General features: G+C 41.6%; 1 protein-coding gene across 1 annotated transcript in view; it reads right to left on the bottom strand.

Moving 5' to 3' along the window:
* The window catches only part of LOC127440767 (gastrula zinc finger protein XlCGF57.1-like), a 75,224-nt gene that overhangs the window by 59,052 nt on the left and 3,672 nt on the right, over nt 1-12,500 (bottom strand). The window contains exon 2 of the mRNA XM_051697621.1: nt 676-1,554. Within this exon, the coding sequence (XP_051553581.1) occupies nt 676-1,554 (879 nt within the window). The remainder of the gene's footprint in view (nt 1-675; nt 1,555-12,500) is intronic.

Genomic DNA, 12,500 nt, shown 5'->3' with positions numbered 1-12,500 from the left:
ATTAAAGTTGTTCAACAAAGACTAAAGAAATTCTGAATGCAATTCACTAGAAAATCTTTACAGTGTATTTTTCAGGTATAATAAAGTCCAGATTATAATGTTGAAAGTTCTTGATCTGATCAAAACTAAATGAAACATGTTCTATGTGCTCATTAAAGCACTCAGTACAAGATTTTGCTCCATTTCATCTCTGGTAATTTCATGATATTCAGTCAGAACAGTTTGTATTAGAAAACTTATAAGATATAGTAATAAATAACATAATTTTTAATATACCCTATTCAACTATAATACCTAGCACATGCCTAAACTAGACTGATTATTGATATTAGCTATGATCGTTTTTTTCATTATGAATTCTTGTGTGCATTTTCAATTCACGAACTCTAGTAAAGACTTTACCACACTCTGAGCACTCGTGAGCTTTCTCACTGGTATGTATTGTCTGGTGCTTTTTAAAACCTCGCAGATTTGAAAAACTTCTTCCACAAAGAGAGCATAAGTAAGGCTTTCCATTTGCATCAATATTCAGTTGTGTTTTTTGGACTGATTCTACTGCAGAGCACTGATGAGTTTTGAGACTTCTTGCCTGTATGAAACTCTTCCCACACTGATGGCATGTGAAAGGCTTTTCTCCAGTATGAATTCGCATGTGCGAGTTAAATCGTCCTTTACGAGTGAAGCTCTTTCCACACTGAAGGCATGTGAAAGGCTTTTCTCCAGTATGAATTTGCATGTGCATATTAAGGGTTCCTTTCAGTGTGAAACCCTTTCCACACTGATGGCATGTAAAAGGCTTCTCTCCAGTATGAAGTCGCATGTGCATATTAAGGGTTCCTTTCTGTGTGAAATCCTTTCCACACTGATGACATGTGTGAGGCTTTTCTCCAGTGTGAACTCGCATGTGCATATTAAGGGTTTCGTTCCGTGCGAAACCCTTTCCACACTGATGGCACGTGAAAGGTTTTTCTCCAGTATGAATTCGCATGTGCGAATTAATTCTTCCTTTACGTGTGAAACTCTTCCCACACTGAAGGCATGTGAAAGGTTTCTCTCCAGTATGAAGTTGCATGTGCATATTAAGGTTTCCTTTCTGTGTGAAACCCTTTCCACACTGATGACACGTGTAAGGCTTTTCTCCAGTGTGAATTCTCATATGAGTATCCCGGTTTACTTTTTGAATGAAACTCATTCCACAGTGATGGCATGTAAAAGGTTTCTCTCCAGTATGAACTTGCATGTGCATGGTAAGGTTTCCATGAGATTTAAAATTCTTCCCACAATGAGGGCATGTGTAAGGCTTCTCTCCAGTGTGAATTCTTAAGGGACTTTTATGGGAGATATTTTTGTCCGTGAAACTATTTTCACGCTGACAGCAAGTAAAGGAATTTTTGGCTTTATTTTGTTTTGTTGTTTCTTGGTTAAAATTCTTTTCACTCTCTGAGAAACTAAAAGATTTTCCTCCATTCGTGGAAATAGAAGGATTCTGATAGTGATGGTGCTGGTGCTTTTGCTCTTCATTCAGTTCTTGACTTTCTTCTTTCACCTTCAAGTCTAAAGAGAAAACAACATGTTGTCAAAAATTTATTTTAAGAGGAACTCTTGAATTTTAAGTATAAAATAAAGGATATCAAAGTAACCAGCCTTAAGAAAACACAGTGATATGTTACAGATATGTACACATTGACAAAAAAACATCTCGGTTGCATATGTAACCCTGGCTCCCGGAGCAGGGAACGAGATGCTGCGTCAGAGCTGACGCCATGGGAACTCTCAGTTGGTCACGATGTCTGAAGCCCTATATAAATACGGCAATTTATTGGCTGATGTCACATAAGCAAAGCCCCATAAGAGGCTATACCACGGGCTCCTTACAAGTGTTCACTTAGCTCCATCCCATACATTTTTTGCATGAGGCGCGTGCCTCTGCAGCAACCAGGGAGTATGGCCAGCTACATAGTGTCTTGTTCCCTTAATCAATGAACCAGGGTTACTTATGTAACCAAGATGTTCCCTTTCATAGTCCCAGTTTCATGCTGCGTCAGAGCTGATGCCATGAGAACAGTATATAATAACGTTATATGACCAATAGCTGCAAACTGTATCAGCCTCTGTGGCTAGCATATAGTGGTGCACAATCAGACTACACGTATATGAATTATAAGCTTACCCCTTTTCCAGCAGATAGAACATGGGAAGCAGGAGTTAAACCCTCATCCAATAATAAAATCTGACAGAAGTATGCTGAGAGGCCAAACCTGCCGCCATACAAATGTCCTCCAAAGCCCAAGAAGATGCCATACTCCTCGTAGAATTAGCCCAAATACTCATAGGTGAAGGCAAACTGCGTGCCCCATAAGCACTCGAAATTGCGTCCGAAAGCCTATGTGACAGCCTCTGCTTAGTGACTAAAAACCCTCTGTTGTGGCCACAAAAGCATACAAACAGCTGTTCTGACTTAAGCCACTGGCTAAAACAGCACACAGCATATGTAACCTCTCATTCTCATCGTAACCAAATGGGGGAGGAGAGAAGACCTGCAAAATAACCTGGGAGCAGAAAAGGGTAGAAATGAACTTGGGTAAATAACCCAAGCAAGGTAACTTTGACAACCATGGTGTGAAATCCATACGCCGTAGATTGTCCGACAGGGCATGTAACTCACCAATCCTCTTAAACAATGCCAATGCCAGAAGCGGGGCAGTTTAAAGAGTCATAAACTCATCAGAAACTGATGTCAAGTGCTCAAACAGAGCACCTCTAGCACCACAGATAAATTCCATTAAGAGATACAACAGGGTGAAAAGGCCTTGTCCTGTACACTCTGTGCATAAAGTGAGAGACAAGAGAATGTCTACCAATCGCAACCTAATTTACATGTGTGTTTTCAGCCACTATAGTGGCATCCCCGCCCACAAAAAAAAAAAAAAAATTATATTGTAAAAAACTCCAGCACTGAGCCTATAGACAGTGAACAGGGTCATCACCTCACGCCAAACACCAAGAGGCAAAAACGGATCACTTCAGCGTATTTAGCCTTCTTGTAGACAGGGCTCTAGCATTCAGAATGGTATCAACAACAATGGGGGATAAACCATCATTCAAAAGTGCACCCTGTTGAGGGGTCAAACCCATAACTTCCATAAGTCTGGTCGAGGTGCCAAATGCTTTCTCACACCTGAGACAACAGATCTGTCCTGACCGGAATCTCCCAAGGAGCCTCCTCCTGGAGGGAGATGTGAGTTGACAGCCTTGTTTGGGAGGGCCAATACAGCGACACTAATAGGAGAACTTGATCCTCCCGAATCCTCTGCAGAACCATGTAAAGCAAATTGATCGGCAGAAATGCATACACACACGGCGTCTGCCACTAATGGGCCAACACATCGATGCCCAGAGGGGTTGGGGCAAAAGGGAAAACCACAAGGGATGATGTGACATCTCGCTCGAGGAAAACAGGTTCATGTCCATTCTGCTAAACCTCCTCCAGATCTTTTCCACAGTCTGAGGGTGTAATGTTTATTCTCCAGTCTCAGATCATGCTTGGACAAGAGATCTTCCTCCAGATTCAGGTGACCTGGGACATGTACAGCTCGAAGAGAGAGTACACTGTCCTGCGTCCACAGGAGAGTATGGTGTGCCAACCTCAGTATGGCACAAGAGCGCACTTCTCCCTGAAGGTTCTGTTGTCTGTCTGGATAAGGACATGACTGCCTCAAATCTCTGAAAGGAGACCAAACAGCACCACCAACATTTCCAGGCAATTTATATGACATTTTAGCTACTGGCCCATCCAAACCCAGTAGGCTGGATGACCTTCGTACACAGAACCCCAACCCACGGAGGAGGTGTCAGTGGTAACCACTTTGTGGCAACAAACCTGTCCCAATGGAATGCCTGACTCCAGAAAGAGCATCCCTTCTCCACGGCAACAGGGCTCTTCAACATCTGCGCTTCACTTTTAAGGGATGATGCACATGCCTCAGTGGGTCAAGTCCCTTTATGGATTTCATCCAACACTGAAATGGCCTCTGGTGCAACAGGCCCAGGGGAATGATAGCGGAAAGCATGATCATAATCCCCAACAGCCTGTGAAATGTTCTCGCAGGGAGAACACATCTCCTTAAACATTGCTAGGCACTGATGTAATGACTAAACTTGAGATGGATAGAGTCGCCAGCAAATTTAGCTCTACACCTAGAAACAGAATTTGTTGCCTTGGTAACAGAACACTCTTGTCTAAGTTGACTCTCAGCCCTAATCTGTCCAAATGACTGAGAATTATATCTCTCTGAGATAATTCAAAATGCGGTTGCCCAGGAGCCAGAGCCGCATCCATCTATTTTGTGAATGTGCACGTGTCAAAGAAAGACCGAACGGAAAGACGCGAAATTGGAACACTTTGCCCCAAAAGGGTATCTGAGAAACCACCTGTGCTTCAGCACAATCTGAATGTGAAAGTCCCCTGGCCATATTTGTGTCATCTATTTGAGCTTCAACATCCTGAAGCGACATTTCATTAGAGTGAAATTTAATTGCTTTTCTGAACTAGGAAATGGCATCTGTAAAAACTGCTCTCCCTCTAAAAATGGAGCTTCCTGTGCTGAGACTGCTGTAGGAATTACCCCACTGAATGCAGGTGGTGCCTGCCTGTATTCAATGACATAACCATGCTTTATTGTTCAAATTTGATACCATTTGTAATTGTTGCCAGTTGACTCTTGTGCCTTCACTGCAGCGATTGACTGAAATCAATATGCCCCGTCATGTGCAAAGAGGGCCCTGAAATGTATCTACCGCAGGAGAACTCGACCAAAACTTTTCCTCCCTGGCTATTTGGAGCAGGGAGGGGTTCGCAAACATGGGGGGGACTGGGAACAGACTTGCCTATTACAATGGCCCCAGCATTTGTATTTAGGGGACAACGTGTGATACTTGCAACAATGTGTATGTGTAGATTTGTGCTTTTAGTACACTGAGTGTTATTACACATGCTATAAGACATTTGGCCATGGGGGCAGAGGCAAAACTTGAGTAGAGAGTTCTCAACACTCCTTCCACAGCACAAGTTGCTGGGGGAGACTGAGCTAAATTGGGGAAGACTGAAAACAGATTGGCCCACTAAGTCGGTCCCAGCATGTACAACAGGGGAACAATGTGTGGTGCTTGTGACAAAGTGCTTTTGCACACTGTATACTGTAGTTACGTATGCCCCAAGACGCTCGGCCATGGAGGCAAGGGCGAGAATTCAGTTTAGAATACACTTGTTCCCCAGTATGATTTATGGGGGAGACTAAGATCCACATTCATTTCCAAGCGTTCAAGGCATGATGAATGGCAAACTTCAGTCGATGTTCAAAGGGCAGACAAGGGAGCGACAGAGTGTTTGAATGGCCCAATTTTGTCTGCTGAACGGGGACTCACCCTCCGTTTCATAATGAACACATCAGGTGAGCTATGGCTGGCCGGAAGACCGTGGTCCTCTGAACGGCGTTGATCTAATCTCCATGCACTCGCGTGACATGAATGCACAGGGGGTAAGAACCTTAATTCATAGGAGACAGCACAGAGCCTTTGTCCATCAGCCTCCAGCAAGGCATCACCATGACTGACCAGTTCCTTAGCACAAGCTGCAGGGGGAGACAGAGAAGTCCAAATGGAGCCAGTGATGAACTCAAACAAACACTCCTGAACAAGATCTGCTTGGTAGGACTGCAAAACTCATCGTGTATAGAACCAACACAGTCTGAAAAGACTGACAAGTGTGACAATCCATGAATCAGGCAAAAACAAGTTCCAACTACTAGTCATCGCCTAATAGAGTCCAGAGAGTATAGTAGCACCAAAGAGGCACTCCGCTTGTCGGTTCACCATCACTCCATTAGGAATTTATTTATTTTTTGTCCTCTTGGCTCCATGGGCCAGGGCGCCATTCCATGCAGGAGCTCATCTGCTCTGAACAGGACAGAGTGTGATAGAGAGAGGCTGAGGCTACACCTTCCAAATGCCCCATCCATGTTCGTCCTCTCAAAACAACACAGAAAAAGACAGTAGGGGAAAAAGTCAGAATCCTCTTATCCAGAGTTTCCTAATAGCAGCGAAGCACGTGATTTTCCCATGAAGATTCATCAGAAAATGGCCACCGAGCTGGGCTGAATGCTCGTGATTATTAAACCACAACACTCTTCAATGTGAAGTCGGCATTAAATAAAAACGGACCCTATTTATTTTCTTATGCATATTACTGGTCTTACTGTGAATGATTCATGCATATTTTTTTTTTTTACCATGTCATGTTTAATCAAAATGTCATAACTTTTCAGCTGATATGACTGATTCTTCTCTGCAGGCGTATTGAGACCGCAGCCAATAGTCAGCTTTTAGTCAGTTTTAAACCTGCCCCTTCAAGAGGCTGTCATTTTGAATTTTTATATTTTGAAAAAGGAAGAATAACCACAAATTAATTGTTGTGTTCGAGACATTTCAAGCCTAAATACTTCCAGAGGTGATCGCTACTGAAAAGAAAGCGAGAAGGATGCGGTTGCACTTTAATTTTTTTTTAATGCAGGAGTTTTTCTGAGGTATCTTGGGATGTACAGCACAAACTAAAAACTGAATCATCTTATGCACAGGGTAATGCACCGGGTCCTCACCCCGGGAGGTACACCAGTCAGCAAAAACGTCATTTTACGACATATAGCCTCAGTCAAGGGGGCTCTGCAGGGGCACCGCTGGCCAAATTGATGGCCTACACAGAGCTCCGGGATCGTTGGATGGGGGTGGGAGGGGCCTGTTCCGAGGTGCGGAGCGAGTGCGAGGTGATAGTCTGTGTTCCATGACTGCAACCGGGTCCTTGAATAACATATAACGCCCGAGTAAGGGCAGCTGGTGGAGCTTCTGGTGCCCCCCTAGTTTAAGATGGTGCCCCCCTAGGGAGTTGGTGCCTTACGCAGAATATGTAACATGGTTATATGGAGAGGCGGTACTGGGGTTCTGGCTTGTAATATGGTGTTGAGCACAGGCTGCACCTGTCTGTGTCTAACGAGCCCCGTCCAGGGGCCAGACCTGAAGTTGCCACAGCTCCGGTCGAGTATGCCAGATCATACCTCATGCCTACGAAGGCAGATCCCTCATTAGTGGAATTTTTAGAGGGGTATCCAACAGCTCTATCGGCTCTGGAAGCCAAGGGCATTAGGGCCACTCTGGCGCAACCAAAAGCACGGTTTTCCAGTCTTCCAAGATTCTGCACAACAAACTCATGTTTGTGTTTCACTGGCAATTTGTAAGTTAGGGAATCCAAGCCCAGCAGAGCCCGAGTCATGGAGTACCAGAGGTGACACTGTGTGACCTTCGAGACCAAAACTGCAGTGATGTCCGTGCCGATCAGACCGTGAACCTGCATGTCTGTCTGAAAAACTCTCAGAGCCACTAGGACTGCAAGCAGTTCTAGGCAATTCATGTGCCACGTAGTTTGCGCACCTGTCCAAAACCCGTTGGAACTGTAGCAGCAAAAGGGCTACCCCTGGCTTGAACTCGTCAAGCACAAAAATGGCCACTTATGTGCATCCAGAACTTAGAATAACGCTTAAAGTGCTTGGATTCACAGGACAATTCTCACTCCATGTCCGCATTCAATACCTGTTAGATTAATAATATAGTCAGTGCACAACATCTAGTTGACATCATTCAACATGAGGTTTTTTTTTGCTGCAAGTATTTATTAAAGGAATAGTTCACCCAAAAATGAAAATCCTCTCATCATTTTCTCACCCTCATGCCATCCCAGATGTGTCTGACTTTGTTCCTTCTGCTGAACAAAGATTTTTAGAATATCTCAGCTCTGTAGGTCCATACAAAGTGAATGGGTACCAACATTTTAAAGCTCCAAAAAGCACAAAGGCAGCATAAAAGTAATCCTTATGACTCCAGTTGTTAAATCTGTCTACAGAAACGATTTGATAGGTGTGGGTGAAAAACAGATCAATATTTACAGTTGAAGTCAGAAGTTTACATACACTTAGGATGAAGTCATTAAAACTAATTTTTTAACCACTCCACAGATTTAATATTAGCAAACTATAGTTTTGACAAGTCTAAATTATGTTAAGCCTTTAGGCAATTAGCCAATTATCTAATTGGAGTCAATTGGAGGTGTACTTGTGGATGTATTTTAAGGCGTACCTTCAAACTCAATGCCTCTTTGCTTGACATCATGGGAAAATCAAAAGAAATCAGCCAAGACATCAGAAAAAAAAAAAAATGTGGATCTTCACAAGTCTGGTTCATCTTAGGGAGCAATTTCCAAACGCCTGAAGGTACCAAGTTCATCTGTACAAACAATAGTATGCAAGTTTAAACACCATGGGACCACACAGCCATCATACCGCTCTGGAAGGAGATGCATTCTGTCTCCTAGAGATGAACGTAGTTTGGTGCAAAAGTGCAAATCAATCCCAGAACAACAGCAAAGGACCTTCTGAAGATGCTGGAAGAAACAAGTTATCTACAAGTATCTATATCCACAGTAAAACGAGTCCTATATCAACATAACCTGAAAGGCTGCTCAGCAAGGAAGAAGTCACTGCTCCAAAACCACCATAAAAAAGCCTGACTACAGTTTGTAAGTGCACATGAGGACAAAGATCTTTCTTTTTGGATAAATGTCCTCTGGTCTGATGAAACAAAAATTTTACTGTTTGGCCATAATGGCCATCCTTATGTTTGGAGGAAAAAGGTAGAGGCTTGCAAGCCGAAGAACACCATCCCAACCATGAAGCATGGGGGTGGCAGCATCATGCTGTGGGGGTGCTTTGCTGCAGGAGGGATTGGTGCACTTCACAAAATAGATGGCATCATGAGGAAGGAAAATTATGCGGATATATTGAAGCAACATCTCAAGACATCAGCCAGGAAGTTAAAGCTCGGTTGCAACTGGGTCTTCAAAATGGACAATGAACCCAGACACACCTCCAAAGTTGTGGCAAAATGGCTTAAGAACAACAAAGTCAAGGTATTGGAGTGGCCATCACAAAGCCCTGACCTCAATCTGAATTTGTGGGCAGAACTGAAAAAGTGTGTGTGAGCAAGGAGGCCTACAAACCTGACTCAGTTACATCAGTTCTGTCTGGAGGAATGGGCCAAAATTCCAGCAACTTATTGTGAGAAGCTTGTGGAAGGCTACAAAAAACATTTGACCCAAGTTAAACAATTTAAAGGCAATGCTACCAAATATTAACAAAGTGTATGTCAACTTCTGAGCCAAGATTTTCCTAGTCGACTAGTAAGCGTTAATTTAAGCCATTAGTCGGCTAGTCGCACGTTTATGATATTAATTTAATTACTTATATATATATATTTTGGGGGTATCAGAAAATGGTTTGAGTTCCAGGGCTGAGAAAGAATGTTATAAGTAACACTGTTCTACATTACAGAGAAATACTAAACCTTAATAATGAGCCTTTAAAATATAAATTTTACAAGCGCACACATGAAGCGAGCTGCAGCTACACTGGCAAAAGCTGTAATGATTCTGAAGGTGTCGGAAAAACCAGCAAGGAGACTGTCTGAATATTTTGTTAATTTATAGAGAGAAATACACATTAGGGTTGTGCCGACAAACGATGATCTCGGGGATCAACAATGGTCAGAGTGATCGCCAATAGCTGATGCCTTTGACGATGTCAAGAAGATATTTGGCTCGTTTTCCCATGTATTAAATAATTATTATTATTTATTAGGCTATTATTATTATCAAATTAATATTACAAATAATTTGCCCGTAGACACAGACACATGCTTGAAGAAACACGCTTACATTTTATTATATATTATATTTTTAAGAGCAGATGACAGAAAAGCCGTCTATGCGCATGTATGTTTGTACGGAGGCATGCAGTCTCGTGGAACACCCGCAGGTAAAATTTCTTACTCTTTCTTTGTTTCTGTCTTCTGAATTGTTTTTTGCAAGAACAGCATTGTCTATGAGTGCTGCAAATGACCTCAGACATCTCCGCTCAGGAGGTGCTTTGAGTTCAGTTCGCTTTTTTCCACAGAGCAGTTCAATGTGACCACAACTCTGCAGCCTATACATCTGTGATTAAAACATAAATACAAAAACACACTGACCTTGAACCATGATTTATATTTCAGTGATTATCATCATCAATATAATTATTATTTTTACATTTATAATTGTTTTTATTTCTTCATTTGTGTAAGTAATTTTTCGCCTGCCTGTTTAGATGGATACTTGCATGATGGTAAATCTTTTATCACTTCATTATTTTATTTGCTTTTTCATTTCATTTGGAGTGCAATTTTAATTTAGAAATGTATTTGATTTAATTTTTTTAAATAAATTAATTTATTTTCAATGCAAAATCACTAAAGCAAGAATATTCACCGATCCCTCAGCCAGGGGATTTCTGATGTAATTGGATATTGCGTGATATATATATATATATATATCATGAAGGATGGAACAAAAAGAATTTATTTACACACTTGATGTATTTTCCCAGACAACGAAATACCCGTCCAGTAGAGAATGTACAGATGAAGTAGGTTCTTTGTCAGCGAGATGTTGACAACTGTTGTAAAACCATCGTTCAAAAAGTTGAACAAGACACATTTTAATTGCACTTATTTTTTTCCCAGTTTCATTTGAATTTTTAGTTAAAATAAATAAAAAATAAAGTTCAAAGTTTGAAATCAAGAAGCCTTGCTTTAGTGTGTAGGCTTAACCCTAACTCTGCTTAATGAAAATTACCCCATAGTACCACCTAGTGTCCAACCAGCGTGTTCGTCGGTTTCCTGTGGAGTTTTTTCTGCAACTAACCAACCAATCAAAACTTGGTCGACCAAGACTTCTCATCGACTAACGTTTGGTCTACTATCAGGGGGCAGCCCTAAAGTTCTCCTCCCTGCCCAGTAGATGGCGATATACACAAAGAATGCAAATTACCAAAAACATAAGAATGTGAAAGAGAAGATTTAAAAAAAAAAAAAAAAAAAAATCTTAAATATTGATCTGTTTCTCACCCACACTAATAATATCGCTTCTAAAGATTTAACCACTGGAGTCATATGGAAAAATTGTCTCAACTGAGCATGTACAAGTCCACTAATGAGGCCCAGTGACAAAATATCACTGACATCATCATCACCATTGAACAAGAATGAGAGCAGTAAATCACCACAGGCGCACTAAAAAGGCAAATCCGCTTGAGAAGGAGAGGGGGAGTGGGGCTGGGCGACAGGACGATGTAATCGGATATCAACGATGTCTTAAAGATCCGAATGCCGATTCCAAACAGACATGATCGACAATATCAGGACATGGCAAAACCATGGATCAGGGAAGTTGGCAAATATATTAAACAGTGACCAGGGTGTGAAACTAGACCCCGCCAAATACGACGAGGTTGAATCCAGTACCTCGTCCAATGTATTTCATGCATGGGAATTTTGCTCATCTACCCGCAACAGGTAGGTGACCTGCTGCAAGACGTCTCAGAGTGACACATGACAAGAAGTGCTGTTAATCAAAAAGACATGCGCTTGAAGAAACACAATTTATATATTTTTAAGAATATATTATGATATTCTGATTTTTCACATAAATTAAATTCACAACTTGGATGGAAACATAGCTACTGCTGTGTCTGATTTGCTGTTTTTTCAGAGGTGTGCTGTATGAGCCTGTCTCCTGGAACAGGTGCATGTTTTCTCTGTTTTATTCATCTAAATTTTTGGCAAGAATACTGTCGTCATTATTTTGATTATCATTGTCTTTAAATGTATAATTGTCTTTAGTACTTAATCTGTAGGCTATTAATAATTTTCCATCTGTGTTGATGGATGATTGCGTGATGGCAAATGGGGCCATTGGAGATGGTAATTGTTCGGACTTTGGGAGGTGGTTAAATAAGATTTTTTGATCACTTTGTTATTTTATTGCTTTTTTCATTTAAAGTGCAATTTGAATTGAGAAATCTCTTTTGTTTATGTTTTTTGTGTTTCAATATATGAATAAAATGTTTAAACCAAAATCAATAAAACAAAAAAAAAGGTGTGCTGAGTGACAGCCAGGTCTCCTAAGCAACCAAATTGACCTGGTTGCTAGGGAGGGTAGAGTCACATGGGGTAACCTCCTTGTGGTCGCGATTAGTGGTTCTCGCTCTCAATGAGGCGCGTGGTAAGTTGTGCGTGGATCGCGGTGAGTAGCATGAGCCTCCACATGCTGTGAGTCTCCATCTTTCACGCACAACGAGCCACGTGATAAGATGGCTCGTTTAGATTGACAGTCTCATAAGCAGAGGCAACTGAGACTTATCCTCCGCCACCCAGATTGAGTAACCACGCCACCACGAGGACCTACTAAGTAGTGGGAATTGGGCATTCCAAATAAAAAAATAAAAAATAAAAAAAAGTTTCAGAATGCTGCTTTCTGCAAAACCCTGAATAAGTATTTTTTTAAATGCATGTAAACGTGATCAAAG

The sequence above is a fragment of the Myxocyprinus asiaticus genome, chromosome 5 (genome assembly GCF_019703515.2).
Source record: "Myxocyprinus asiaticus isolate MX2 ecotype Aquarium Trade chromosome 5, UBuf_Myxa_2, whole genome shotgun sequence".
Taxonomy (NCBI): domain Eukaryota; kingdom Metazoa; phylum Chordata; class Actinopteri; order Cypriniformes; family Catostomidae; genus Myxocyprinus; species Myxocyprinus asiaticus.
Note: the sequence above shows the minus strand (reverse complement) of the source record. Positions and strands in the feature narration are given on the sequence as shown.